Below are 14,267 nucleotides of genomic sequence, written 5' to 3'. Positions count from 1 at the left end.
TCATCTGGAACCAAAGAGACAAGATAACATTGAAGAAAATAAATTTAAGGAAATAAACAAATGTACATGCTCTGCATATACGAGGCTAACTATTAAGCACACTATGTTGGTAAGAAAAAGATCAAAAGACAATATACTTCTAACAGAAGAAATAGCCAACAAGTTCTTTAGAAAATTAAAATCATTTTTCAACTTACCTCCTTGGAAGGTCCATCGGAAAACCTTGGAGAGCTCAGCAAGAAGATAGGTATTTACTAGTATCAGTCTCATCTACCCTGGATTCATCCCTGGTTACAAAACGCATAAGAAAACTGAGAAAACTGGTTACACTATTGGTTGATCCAACACTACAGCCCACATGCATAAGAAAACTAAGAAAAAGCATGATACAATGAAATGAAATAGAATTAAAGAAAACTGACTACAAATCCTTGCCAAATTCGAAGGAAATCAAATCAGATAGCATACTTGATAAATTTCAAATAAACTACAAACTTAGTACAAACGACAGTAAAGAAAAACTTACTAATAGAAATTAGATTGCATACTTGATAAAATTCTAATAGACTGAAAATGAAATAGAGTAGAATCCCTCAAACTCTAATACAAAAATCAAAGAAAGTGGATGCAGACTTCATAAAAAATTTGTAAATCGTTCAAGCTTATCACAAACACTAAAGAAAACTTACTGCAGAGTCTTGCCGATTTCATAACAAATCAGAGCATGGATCTAAACGGATGGGCGTCTGGCGCAGATCTCCACACGAGGCTGGGCATCTGCCATGAGGCTAGGCTAGGCGTCTGGCGAAAATCCAGTAAAGGACTAACGGGGGGGGGGGGGGGAATGGATCTGAGGACAGCAGATCTGCAGGGCTGACGAACGGAGGTTGTTGTACGGTTGTCGATGATGGGGAGAGGGAGAGTCGGCAAGGAGAAGGAGAGGGAATGGCTGCTGCGAAGAGAGGGTTTTAGGGGGTGAGGGGTTTGCGAGAGAGAAAACGATGAAGGGGAAATAATAAGTTAATTATTTTTTATATTTTATTTGAAAATTTTGGTAGGAGGGAAACCAAAGTTGAGAGGGAAATGAAAATGGGAAGGGAGGGAAACAAAAAATAAAGATTAAAAAAATATTATTTTTTATATTTTACTTAACACGAAAAATATGTCAAGTAAGAGTTTCATATACTTGACACGAAAAACGTGTCAAGTAATGGTTCGCGTAAAAGTATCCGAAACATTCCGTTAATCTCCGCTTTTTTAACCCTTTTACTTGATATTTTCTTTTCTAAAAGATCATTACTTGACGTTTTTTCCAAAGAAATGTCAAGTAATTAAAAACTACAAGTGTCAAATAATATAGATTTTGTAGTAGTCGTGTTTGATGTATAAACTATTTTAGTTTGAAGAGAAAATAGTAAACACTATAACAAAAAATTTAAAAAAAAAAAATGATGAATGTAAAATAGTACAAAAAAATGTAGCAAATAGGGGTTTTGAAATAGTGTTGATGGTAGAAGAATACAAAATAATATTTACTTTAGCCAAAGATGGTTATTATAATATTAGGATAGATTTTTCCCCAAACACATTCTTTGTAAGTAAAATAACGTATTTTATTGCAAATTTGAGTTTACTAATGTGTGAACCATGGGTTCAACTAAGTTAATCTATACTCTTCATTTTGAAAACAATGAATTATGTATATTATCACCTTCCTCTTTTCCATTTCACACCTTCAATCCTTTTTTTCGTTTATAATATTTTTCATTGACCCTAATTTTCAAGTTTATTTCTGATATATGTTTAAATTTGTCCACGTAATCAACACATAAAAATATATGAACTTTTTTTTTTTGTTCAGGAATCTAACAGCAAAAACCTTCTATCGTTATTTTGAAAAATATTTTAAACTTCGAGAGTTAAAATAAAACTTTTTGAGATATAGATGAAACTAAACCCATAAATTACATATATACTTTTTATAATTTAACTTAAAAAAGAGAAAAGAAAATTATGTATATATTTTAAAAAGTAATACTTGAGTGCAATCCGACTACACTTATCTCCATATATCCCCTTTAATTACAAAGAAAAAAAAATATGTTTAAAAAATATCAATTAAAAAAATTTGTCACGTGGCAACATATGATTAGATACTTAGATGAGCTGCCTTATGCAACCCGAGATACACATTTTTCTTTTGGGCACATCGTAAGAACTGCCTCTATTAGTTGCAATTGTACCTCAAACCCAAAAACCTAACTCTCAAACTTATACATATATTAAAAATTTAACCATCAAACTTACATGAATTGTAGGAATCATAACAATTGTATAAGTTTGAAAGTTTAACTTCAATTCCAACTTTTATCCAAGGTGTAATTGCAACTATCAATACTTACTATACATAGGTTTTTTTTTATTTAATGAAATTAGAAAATATTTCGCAGTCAATTCCCAAAGCAGCCCCTTATTGATCGGCCATCGCCGCGCCGTACGTTCTTCTTGTTGGTCGTAAAACATTGAAGGATAGGATCTCAATTCTTCTCTCACGTCAGATTCCCAAAGAGAACACACATAGATTTGATTTCCGTATATGGCTCCTTGAGATTCTCGATCAGCTTAAGAATCCTCTTCATTATCCGATAAGGGAAGGAGAGGTTAAGAGAGTGACGGTATCCCCGATTCCGGCCGTGGCGGAGCAGAAGCCGACCATGCGATTGGGGAAGAGATGATGAACTGAGGCATCGAATCGTGGAGAAATGAATGTGAGCCATGCGTCGGTTCACCCGGTTGAAGATCCCCCCACAACCGATGGCGCGAATGCGCCCATGGTCAGGATGAAGGACACGGAAGGAATGCCCGGCACCCGGGGAGGACTCGCTTTGCGATTCTTTCAGTTCTTCTTTGCGGCGGCGGCGCTGGTTGTCATGGCTACTACTAGCGATTTCCCTTCTGTTTCTGCCTTTTGGTAAATCTCAATTTGCTTCAATTGAACCTCTCTCTCTGGACTTCTGATTCTTACAACTTTATTGTGTATTTTGTTACCCGATTTTGCTTCCATTTCTGTGGAAGGATAGGGCGATTTGTTCTATTAGTAGCTTTTGGATCTAGGATTGGCTGGATTTGATCTTTTCTTAAAGTAATTCAACTTGCTTTATGAAAGAGATTTAAATTTGCAGTGAAATAGATTGGCTTCCTTTGTTCTAATTGGATTTGCTACTTGTGCATGTAATTATGATAGACTTTTGAATTAAGTTAAGGCCGAATTTTGTAGCTAATAAACAAGCGTTGTATAAAATGTATCGATTGGTTGTTAATGGCAACTCAAGTGGAAGCTTTAGTATAGAAGTGCTTGATGACATAGTTGATGGGTTCATTAATCAGTTGCCCCACTGGCTCATGAACTTTTTATTTCTTCACTAACCATCAGAAACCGTGAGCCTCGGTTAAGTAGTAAAATGTTGTCTAGTTGGAGCATTTCATGGTCCTATTTTTTGGAAGTTGTAAGAAAGAACAAAGGAATTATGAGTTCCTAGACATACAAAGAATGTCGATAACTTGCTCAGATTGTTATTATGCTTTACTGACTGACAATAGTTATTTCTTATATTGTCAGTCATAGATTCATCAGCATCAAATTTAAGGTTCATCTTTTTATCGTTTACTTCATCTTTGAGTTCTTAGCACATGGATTTACATCTTATGCTCAGTGAAGCTATGAAAATTTAGATTTGCTGGTTGATTTTCTACAGTCTTTATGTGTGATGTTTCTTAAACAAATCAATCTTCTGCTTTTTCAGCTATCTTGTTGCAGCAGCTGGTTTGCAGAGTATGTGGAGCCTCTTGTTAGCATTCATTGATATATATGCTCTACTAGTGAGAAGATCCTTACAGAATTGCAGGATAGTCAGCTTATTCACTGTTGGTGACGGGGTATGTTTATAGCAAAATTTTGATTTTGGAATCCATAGATTCACTCTTGTGTTCTTGAATATTCAGGAATCTGATTACTTTGCTGCATTACTAGATGTCTCGAGGCCATTTTTCTTCAACTGGAATAATGTGTTTCAATAATGAAGTTGCTGTTGTTTCTTATTTTAAAAAAATGCTAACTTTAAGCATGATGGTATTCTCTTGGGGTTTTGACCAATCAGTGAACTGCTTGGTATTGCTAGAGAAAATCGATGCTTGTTATTTTATTTTTCTTTTTAAAATATACATAATACAACTTGGTTTGCTATAATGAAATACACATTTAGTATTGTTCCGGTTCCCATTGAATTCAATTCTGTCATATTATATACTTGTATCAGGTTAAAATTAATCAGACTCAACTCTGCATTGACAATTTAAAGTAGTTGAAATTACATTGGATCAGGGTAATTAATGTTTTGCTATATTTTTCTCATTAGTTCAACCATAAAAATGAATTGGACTTTCCATTGTTGTTTCTTACATGAGCAATGTACGGATATCACTCTCTGTAGCTGTTGTATAAAAAATTCATGACTGCATTGCAATCATTCTTATATGATAACTCTTTTGAATACATAGAGATCTCTTTAGAACTCACACAATTTCTGCTACCATTTACTTCTGACCAATTATTGAGAATGTACTTTTCCCTTTTCCTGACTTGACTCTGAAATTTTACTAGCCTAGCAGCTGACACCTGAATGTTTTTTCCTTCAGATCACATCTACTCTCACGTTTGCTGCGGCTTGTGCTTCTGCAGGCATCACAGTTCTTATAGACAACGATCTAAGTAGCTGCAGCAAGAATCACTGTGTACAGTTTGAAACTGCAACGGCCATGGCATTTATTAGTTGGTTTACTGCGTTGCCTTCATTCTTCATGAACTTCTGGTCTCTTGCATCCCGATGAATTTCACTATGAAACTTGAAAGATATTAATTCACCGTACTCGTTACACCCTCTGCTTCCTTGTTGCTGTTTCTTCCTGTTTTATGATATATGATGTTTTGTTGTAAATGTCCTAAAATTGAATCTTGCAATGCCAATGTGTAGAATTTGCAGTTGAGGTTATAAATATGGGTGTTTCGATTTGGAAGTCAGTTCATCGCTTGATCATTATTGCAAACAACCTGATGGCAATCCATCAGATACAAATAAATTGTTAACATATTGTAAATTAACTTCAGGTTTCGTTTTGCGTAATGCAACATTTTCCATTCTTATCATTCAACAAAAGAATTTGACATCGTCCGAAAACTTCCCCTGCCAGAGATACATCCCTATAATTCAAACCCGAGGCTGATATATAGATAAGATGTTACAAAATTGTAGAAACCCTTCCTGTTTTCTTGGACTGTTTACATAAATTTCAACAAGTGTACAGGGAAAAGAATCACAGGAACGACCAATTGACGAATGAGAAGGCTAGACAGTGCACAGTAGACTCATCTTCTGCAAGAACTTTCCATGCAATGGCTTGTTCAAAGGAAGCATGTCGTCCCATTGTAGACATGCAAATTCCAGCAGGAATGTAAGCAAAGCCCTGATGAAGAAACGAGTAAGATTCAATTTAGTTTGTTTGCATGTTACATTTCTAATTGATCTTGAAATAGAAAATCATCATAAGTTTCCTTTATGCAGTATGAACTGGATCATCGATTACAAGTGAGCACGACAATGAACTAAAAGGGAGAACATAGAAGGTAACCTGATTCATTAAGCTGGAAAAAACGGCAGAGAAAGCCTTGCGGGCCGAATCGCCAAAAATTTTATCCAAAGTGATGTCTTGTAAGGCAACCAAGGTTGTCTCCAACATATCAAGGCCTGCTTGGTTTGCAAACATGAACACTGGGGGCAGTGACTGCAAACCAACCAATAACATAAATTACAACATAGTAATTAAGTTCATTTTTGTTCACTTGAGGGGCTTTTTCTTTTTTAATTTAAAATTTTTATTTTTTACCTTGAGAGAACAGCATAGAATTGCATCCTGATGATTCCATAGATGTTTCAACACTGAGTCACCATCCACACTGTCTGAAGGCACCAACTCTGTTCCAGTATGGCATCTGTGAGACAGAGAGAGAAAGAGAGAGTCAACTTTTTATTTTTGTGGCTTATTATCTTGAATTGTAAGGATAATTTTCTGGGTCATTTCTTAAATGGTAGAAGGATTTTTTATTTTTAATGGATTGATTTCTGATTTGGTTGTTTTTCTTGGATTATAAGTATGCCTCATAAATAAACTCTATTTTATTGAACAGGAGTGTGCTTTTTATGGGAGGCAAAAATAAAAAATAACCCTTACTTTTAATAGATATATAGCATAATAACAAATCAACATCTAAGAACCTTTTTTTCAGATAGTTTATCATTCATTTAAACATCCAGTTTATATGTAAACATATACACACATATATAATCAACCAAGAAAAATCATAAATGTAATATGTTTATACCTCTCTTTTTCGTCATAGTCCTTGATTTATGAATAAAAAGTTATTTCAGTCTGTTCTAATATTCTTTTAATAGATTATTGGTAGATGATTACTTGTTTCCGCTCTCTATTTCACTCTCCATCTTTGCAAAATTTCTTATTTAATTTCACAAGGATCAGGGTATGGAATGAGAATTTGTGGGATCGAGTTTCTAGCAAGGAGTTTTTGAAAAATTTTAATTAAATAGTTAAGGCCTCATTTGGTAACTATTGATTTTTTATTTTTGTTATTAAAATTAAGCTTATTTTATCCATATTTCTTACAATGATTTACATCTTTTTGAAATATAATGGTTGAATTTTTAGCCAAATTCCAAAAACAAAAATAACTTTTCTAAGTTCCCAAAATTTGGCTTGGTTTTTTAAACTATTGGTGGAAAATAAATAACAAAAAAAAAAAATGGGAGGTAGACATAGTCTCCATAGACTTAATTTTCAAAAATAAAAACAAAAAAATAAAATGATTAGCAGATGGGACCTAAATTTTTTACTATAATTTTTCATTAATTCTACCTTGAGAATTTGAATTTATAGAGAAATTACTCAAATTTTCTAGTATAACAAAAAAATTACCTATTATATTATTCATCTATATATAATCTAAATGTAAATGTTCAATCCAAACACATCTTTTATCTTGACCATAAAATAATATAACTTGAAATTTAGATTATTTATATACTAAAAATAATAACATAACAATAATTATCATAATAAAATTAAAAAAGAAGCAAATAGGGCAGGGGCACAAAAAATCCCCATTGGCCCCGTCCTGACGAGGAAAATGAACATCTCTATTTGGGCTTCACGTGTACCAGGCATATTCAAGTATAAAAACGTATTAATTTCAACAAAGACATACTTTTTCTTTTATCCACCTTTTAGTAAGTTGAGAGATTTGAAAAAAAGATATTTGAAAATTTGAAACCAAAATGTATGAAGCGATTTTTAAACATACAAAACGTGAAATATAGAAAATAAAGGAAAGAGAAGTAACCTGTAGCCATGGCAGATCCATCGAGCCAATGTAAGAGCTTCTGGACAAGCAGATGATAGCTTTGGCTCTGATGGTGAGCTTAATCCAGAGGGAGATATGGCGACTGCAACCCTCTGCACGGCTGAAACAACGCTCCGAACATACTGTCTAGCCATCGCTGCAACATTATCCTGCAGGTTGCTACCCAACGGGAACTGAAAAGCGATGGTCAAAACCGATCTGAAGTTAGAAGTTGATGCAGCAGCAGCAGCATCTTGAGAAGCAGATGAGCCAACTTCAAGACTGGAAGTGAGATCCAGAGTCCTATTTGAGTTCCATGTATCTTTTGGGTCACTCTGAATGATTATAAACCAAACAAAAAGCATGTTGGTCAAAGTTATCAGATTTCAGTGAAAAAAGATTTTGTCAATAGTTTTAACAATTTTATGAGAGAATAATATATCGCAATACTTTTCTGTCAGTTTTCTGGAGTGATCTCTTACTGTCTTAACCCGACAACATTTGAAGTTGAAACTGTCATCAATCGACTTTAGTGTTTGTGATATTTCACTCATGTGAAAGTTGAATCGAGATAATTAACAATGTTTTTGATATACAAGTACAAAAGCTTCAGTCTCGTTCGATAATTATTTGGTTTTTAGTTTTGAAAATTGTGCTTGTTTTCTCACTTTTTCTTTACCATGGATTCCATGTTCCTCAAGTAAACATTTCAAATTATTGGTCAACTTTCAAAAACAAAAACTTTCTTAAAAACGATTTTTTTTTTTTAGTTTTCAATACTTGGCTTGATTGTTGAAAGCACTCTTGAAAATGGTGTTTATAATTTTCAAAAATTAAAAAAAAAAAAAAAGATGGTTATCAAACAAATGTCCCCGTAATACAGTTCTCGGTGAAGGAAATCAAAGTTCAAAAGGGCAGTTCTAAGAGAGAGAAATCAAGTGAGTTTCAAATGTTTTCTTTAACCCTTTCCAATATATTTTGGATCTACAGAACTCTCCAAGAGGCCTATGAAAGATCCTTTTTTTTTAATATGCTTTACAATATTTAAAATTTTGACCGAAAGATTTGTAGAAATCAACATAGGTGATAGGACAGTGCATGAGATTAGATTAAAAGAAGCACAATTTAACTCAACTGTTTTAGAATGTAATGGGATGATCCTGAAACCAGAAGCTAGCAGCACAGCATCATCAGGAAACATCTCATCGATCGGAGCAAACACAAGTTCAGAACATGCCCCAACAGCATGCTCATCGATTCCAGTACACACCTGCTCGACATGAGAAATCAAGAGAGCTATTAAATTCATCCAAACACAGCAAACACATCAGAATTTTTCTTCACAAATAATGCATTTGATCATTTGATGGCCCTCCTGATTGAGGGCAAAGTCCAGGGTATTAAACAAACTACAGATGATATCAGCGCAACGGAGAAGACAGTACCTGCAAGAGATGAATGTCCCGGGACATAAAAGCATCTTCTTGAGCAAGAGGGTGGCTTTCAAGTCTTACAACTTCAAGCAACTGGATGAACAAAAATAATATTGAGTTAACAGATGTCATTCCCAGCATAAATCTTGGCGGATGATAACCAAAAACAAATGGCAAAATTTCTGTTAAAAACTGGTCATGTGATATGCCACAATCATGCATTCAGAAAAAGATGATACACTACAGTATCACAATATATTCAGATTAAATGGATTAATTTGTACACATAAATACTTTTATTTTATAAATACAAGTGGGATTGGGAGGATAAAATCAACAGAGTTTTACAACTTGAGCCACATCGTGGATGGGTTTTATATATGCCCTTCTGAAAGTAAATGGTGCAAATGCAATTTCATTACTTACCTCTTCTTGTTCAATTGTATGACCGAGTGGCATGATGATTTGACTCCCTGTAAACCTCATCGGTCTCATGCCTGGGGATGCGTACGAGCCAGTTTTTAACGATGTAGCAGAGTAGGCATCAACATTGAAATCAGCCCACTCAGAGCGATGCTCTCTCAAGAAGCGAATTAGAGCAATTGGAGGAACATTCTGAAAGGAAGACCATTATCAACAAAACTCATTAACTAAAAACCTAAGATGTCCACTGAAGTTTCATCTGTTTCAGTTTCACACCATAAACATATAAAATGTCCAGAAAGGCAAATAATCTTCAATTTCATAGCCATCTGGAAAACATCCAGGACTGAGTAAAGATGCCTATAATTTAAAAAAGGTAATATTTTTACTTCAAACCCTAAAGTCTTAAAAGTTGCAATTTGGTGCCTACCTCAGTTAGGGGTTAAATATCTCAAATCATCATATCACCAAATCTCAACCCTTTATTTTTTTACATGGTACATTTTCTTTGGCATTAGCTTATTGTCTCTCTCATTCTCTCTTCACATTATTCACATTTAGTAACAACAAGAGTGTTCTGAGAATCTTAACTAAATCAAGAAGGCTAAACAAAAATCAAGTAGAAGAACAAACTAAAGGAGTAAAACAGTAATATCTAAAATAAAGGTCATCAGATGATGCAGATATTTATGCTCACTAAACACTCAAAAACAAGCTGAGTTTAGAGACAAGAGTTTATATATTGATAAGGAAACTTCTAAATCAGGAAAAATATCAAGAAACGAAATCAAATAAATAGAGACTCGCTCATTGTCTTGCTAAAGCTGCTAATAGCAGTAAATCGAATGACAGTTCAAAGCACAACCATGGAGAAGAATGAAAAATTCTAAACAACTTTTAACATACTTGGAGAAGCATGGAAGCCTTTGCACAAAGGATTCCCCCATGGAATGCAAGAGAGTTGACTGGATCATATGAGGTATTTAGATTCTTGCTTGAATTTATGGCAAGGGTCACATCTTCAGCTCCATCACAATTGATCAAAGACCACCCATCATCATTGAATCCATTGACAGCATCATTAAATCCTCTACAAGGTAACAACGGAAAGAGACCTTCAAAGTGTTCTTGTTCAAACCATGTTAAAAAGCAAGGGGACGAGATCAATAAGAAACCTTCATCAAGTAAAAAATTATATATCTACCTGCTCAATCTTTGGCTAAAAGTTCGCAGAACAGCCGGTTGCCTGCCTAAACTGTATACTACTTCACCACTTGTCTCTTGAGCAATTTGCCTAATGTAGCGAAGAGCCTAAATATTTGAAGTAATAAAAAGGAGATGATGAAAATTCGATCAATCAAAGTGTTCAAAGGGACCAACCATTCTTAAACTTTTCCTTAGTATGAAGGATTCATATATCAAATAACAAAAACTCGTTTCAACAATCTTGGACTGCAACATATCTTTGAGCATTAGGTACTATTTTCAAACAATATAGAAAATCTAGATTTACTCACTGCTATAGTCATTTTCTGGGCAACGGCCTTTGATGATTCATAAAGTGGTCGTACTACCTCTGGAACACCCCAAGGCTATTGAATTGAACAATCATTTAGAGACTCCTTTCTGAAATAATATTAACAAAGTGAATGTTGAAAAATCGGACCTCAAGATTTAGGTGGTCTACAATGTGGATGATCGAACCTCCACCCTCACATGGACGAATCAAATAGCCACTGGGAAGCATTTCAGCTCTCACAAATTGAGAAGCAGAAGCTGCATTTGGTCCTGTGCCAGACCCAGACAGCGATCTCTCACAAACCTCAAAGAAAAACATAAGTACGCTAAGCACACACAATTATTCAGAAAATAGGATAATGATGCAGAATAGGAGGAATTTTTACCACAAGATTGCTATTTTCTAAAGTTCTGGTATATCTTAGAGTCCAAAAATCTCGTGCAGGCGCTAATGTAGTAGGAGCGTAAACCTAAAGTAATTTGTTCGTCATTGATTCCCTCTAGAAATATGTCATTGTTATCTAACAGCACAACTGTAATACATGTCCAAATAGAGTTCACCTGTGTATAAACAAGTTCGATTGTTCCACCATCACCAGTGGGAAATGTTGTAAAGACTTCAAGGCTCCGGCAATCACGAAACCAAGATGGGCGATCTTTTAAGATCTCTGCAATCTGCAGAAGAACTTATAATGGTGAACAAATAAATTCAACTACACACACTATTTACTACCATAACACACATTGCTAAATCAGTAGTTTGAGCATGCTTGCCTTCATGGGCTCTAAACCGACAAGACCACAAGCTCGAGCAGCCACTCCACTGCAACTTTGTGAAATGGCAAAGATTCCCACCGAATCCGGACCAGGCTGGGAGAAATATTCCCACAACAAACCCGGATTAGAAATGCTATTAGGCAAAGGAAATCTGGCTTATGAACAACATACGAAAGTGAAGGGAAAGGAATGAATGAAATTAGAACCTTCATCCCAGGCATCTGGACCCAATCGACAGCAGTTCCTGTAGCCTTTGAAAGGAAGGCTGCCAAAATCTCCTCTGCAATAGACAAGAGTCTGCCATAATTGTTATAGATTAGACAAGGTAATCAACATTACAGCTTCTTAAACAATGCAAGAAATAGCATATAAGATGTCTCTGAAATTACCCAGCAGGGCTACTAGCATCTCTAAGTGAATGCTGAGGGGTAGTAGCCACTGAGTCACAAGCTGCATCAGTAGTTGTTGCTGCTGGTGCCTACAAAACAATTGAAATGCTATCCAGTGACAAACTAGTCCCAAAAAGACAACGATCCACACAAATACTGATCATTTCAATCGATAATTCTTATAAAACTTCACCACTGGACAACCATTTTTCGAAGTGAATTAAGACAAAGATCAACAAAGCATAAAAGTGAGGCAGAAGCACCCAAAATTTAGAAGAGAGAATGCATAATTAAGATAAAATGATCGCAGAAGAACAAAAAGAAGAAATAGGAGGAGAAAGGCATACATTAGCAGTTTGCAAATGTTGACGCATATACCCATTCTCACAGACAAGCTGAGACACTTGCTTCTGCAATCTATCATTTTCCTCCATCAATAGCTTGTTCATGGCCGTCAATTTACTGTTTAGTGACTGTAAACGGGAAGCCTCTTTTCGTTGTTTCTCTCTACATCTACAAAAAACCAACATAACCCCATCAAAAACATCCTTACTCCCAAGAAAAAAGCATACAAACTCAACCAAACTACACCAACAATGGAGATTCCACAGTAAGCAAAATGTACTGCCAAATGGCAATACCCTCAATCAATGATTTCAAAAGAAGAACAAGCAGAAGAAAAAGAACCCCCATCAAGTTCCAAATACCTGCGGTTCTGGAACCAGACTTTGATCTGCTTAGGATCGATGTTGGCTAAAATGGGGCAATCACGGACCAGCTGCTGGCGGCGCAAAGAGCTTGGTTTAGGACATTCCGCATAGACTCGCTCAAGAGCCTCCACTTGCTCCGTCGTGTAACGGACATATTTGCCGGTGCTGTCAAGGTGGCCATTGATACCCCCATCGCCACTCTCCCTGTGATGGGCCATAGCCATGGCCATTTTCCCCAAATCCCCAAAACCAGAACTCTAAAACACAACACAGAAAAAAAATGGGTTTCCGTTCAAACTAAAGAAGACAAAGTTCCTTGGTAAACTCCGCCAGGTGTGAAATCAAAAGTCTCAAAAGAGACAAAGTTCAGATGAACGTAAATCAGAAGATTCACAGGAAAAGCTCCCTTGATCAACAAAATCTCTTGGGGTTAATCTTTTTTCCCCCTTGAAAGAAATGAAAGCTTGCCAATAGATTCTTCAAGCTTCCAATGGTTTTCACATAACCTTTTTTGGGCTCCAAAATTTCGCAGAAAGTTCCAAAAGTTAAAACTCAGATTCCTCGCTACTTTTTGAAACCCAATAATCCCTTCTTCTTGCCTCCCACTTTATCCCCAAATCCCCCAAATTCATATTCCCACTTAGATTCACCAAAATCCCACTTCGTATTCCCAAATATGTATAAACTCCAACTTCTACTCTTCCACTTAAACTTCCCCAAAAACCCACTTCAACTCACAGAGCAAGAAATTCAAAAAAGAAGAAAAAACAAATCTCCACCAAACAATCAACTGAAGAACAACCCCACCAACTCTGCAGAAGAATCAAACAGACCCATCAAACATTCAAGAACAAAACAGCAATAGACCGTCTCAGCTGATTGTAAAGCAACTTTCACAATTATATATATACACACATATAGAGAGAAAAAGACAGAGAGAGAGAAAAAAGGGTCTAGTCTTGTTGCAGAGATGATCCAGTTCTTCAAAGGTCACAGAATGGTTCAACTTTCTTTTTATTTCAATCTTTTATTTTATATTCTTTCTTTTCCAATTTTCTTGTTTCTTGAGTTTCGTCGCTGTCGATGGTGTTTGTTTGAAATGACATGATAGACAGGTAGCTCTTAGGCCCCCTCCGTCAATCTGTCTTTCGATTCTTTGACAGAAGAATGACAAAAATCTTTTTCTATAATATTCTTCTTTTCTTTTTTTATTTTTTCCTATTGGTTTTTTCATTGTTTCTCTCTTTCTTTGTTCTTCATATTCAAAGATCTTTTCTGGTTTTTGATCTCTGACCCTCTGCAGTAACAGCAACCAATTTTCCAGATTTCTCAAGTGCTGTAGTGGGCAGGGCGACTCTAGATCATATCATAGCTCTTGGGGAAAATATTACCCAAAAATTATTTTAGTTGATTTTTGAGATCCAAAATTAAGAAAATTATTTTAAATGATAAAACTGTTAAAAATATTTATAAGATATAACAAAATTTTAGAACTATCAATGATAGTTGATAGACACTGATACACTTCTTATAAAAATTTTACTAT

At 35.2% G+C, this 14,267-nt stretch overlaps 2 protein-coding genes across 3 annotated transcripts; one reads left to right on the top strand and one right to left on the bottom strand.

The window, feature by feature from the left end:
- Positions 1 to 2,449: 2,449 nt before the first annotated feature.
- LOC120082904 (CASP-like protein 5A2) lies at positions 2,450 to 5,077 on the top strand. The gene is made up of 3 exons (XM_039038309.1): positions 2,450 to 2,971; positions 3,804 to 3,936; positions 4,696 to 5,077. Exons 1-3 carry the CDS (start codon positions 2,763 to 2,765, stop codon positions 4,885 to 4,887), a joined length of 534 nt encoding a protein of 177 aa, XP_038894237.1. The 5' UTR covers positions 2,450 to 2,762; the 3' UTR covers positions 4,888 to 5,077.
- A 16-nt stretch (positions 5,078 to 5,093) lies between these two features.
- On the bottom strand, positions 5,094 to 14,052 carry LOC120082903 (homeobox-leucine zipper protein REVOLUTA-like). 2 transcript variants are annotated; one of them, XM_039038307.1, is made up of 18 exons: positions 12,719 to 14,052; positions 12,359 to 12,524; positions 12,012 to 12,100; positions 11,829 to 11,919; positions 11,620 to 11,715; positions 11,407 to 11,520; positions 11,232 to 11,315; positions 10,994 to 11,149; positions 10,845 to 10,919; positions 10,532 to 10,638; positions 10,234 to 10,417; positions 9,331 to 9,519; positions 8,917 to 8,997; positions 8,607 to 8,741; positions 7,472 to 7,806; positions 5,941 to 6,046; positions 5,686 to 5,838; positions 5,094 to 5,520 (listed from the first exon to the last, which is right to left on the bottom strand). In XM_039038307.1, exons 1-18 carry the CDS (start codon positions 12,949 to 12,951, stop codon positions 5,371 to 5,373), a joined length of 2,544 nt encoding a protein of 847 aa, XP_038894235.1. In that variant the 5' UTR covers positions 12,952 to 14,052; the 3' UTR covers positions 5,094 to 5,370. The 2 variants fall into 2 exon arrangements, with proteins under 2 accessions (XP_038894235.1, XP_038894236.1); XM_039038308.1 differs by lacking the exons at positions 12,359 to 12,524; positions 12,719 to 14,052 and having other exon boundaries at positions 11,829 to 11,902; positions 12,012 to 12,094.
- Between the last annotated feature and the right edge of the window lie 215 nt (positions 14,053 to 14,267).

This window comes from Benincasa hispida, chromosome 8 (genome assembly GCF_009727055.1).
Source record: "Benincasa hispida cultivar B227 chromosome 8, ASM972705v1, whole genome shotgun sequence".
NCBI classification, from domain to species: Eukaryota; Viridiplantae; Streptophyta; class Magnoliopsida; order Cucurbitales; family Cucurbitaceae; genus Benincasa; species Benincasa hispida.
This window is presented reverse-complemented; position numbering and strand designations above follow the sequence as displayed.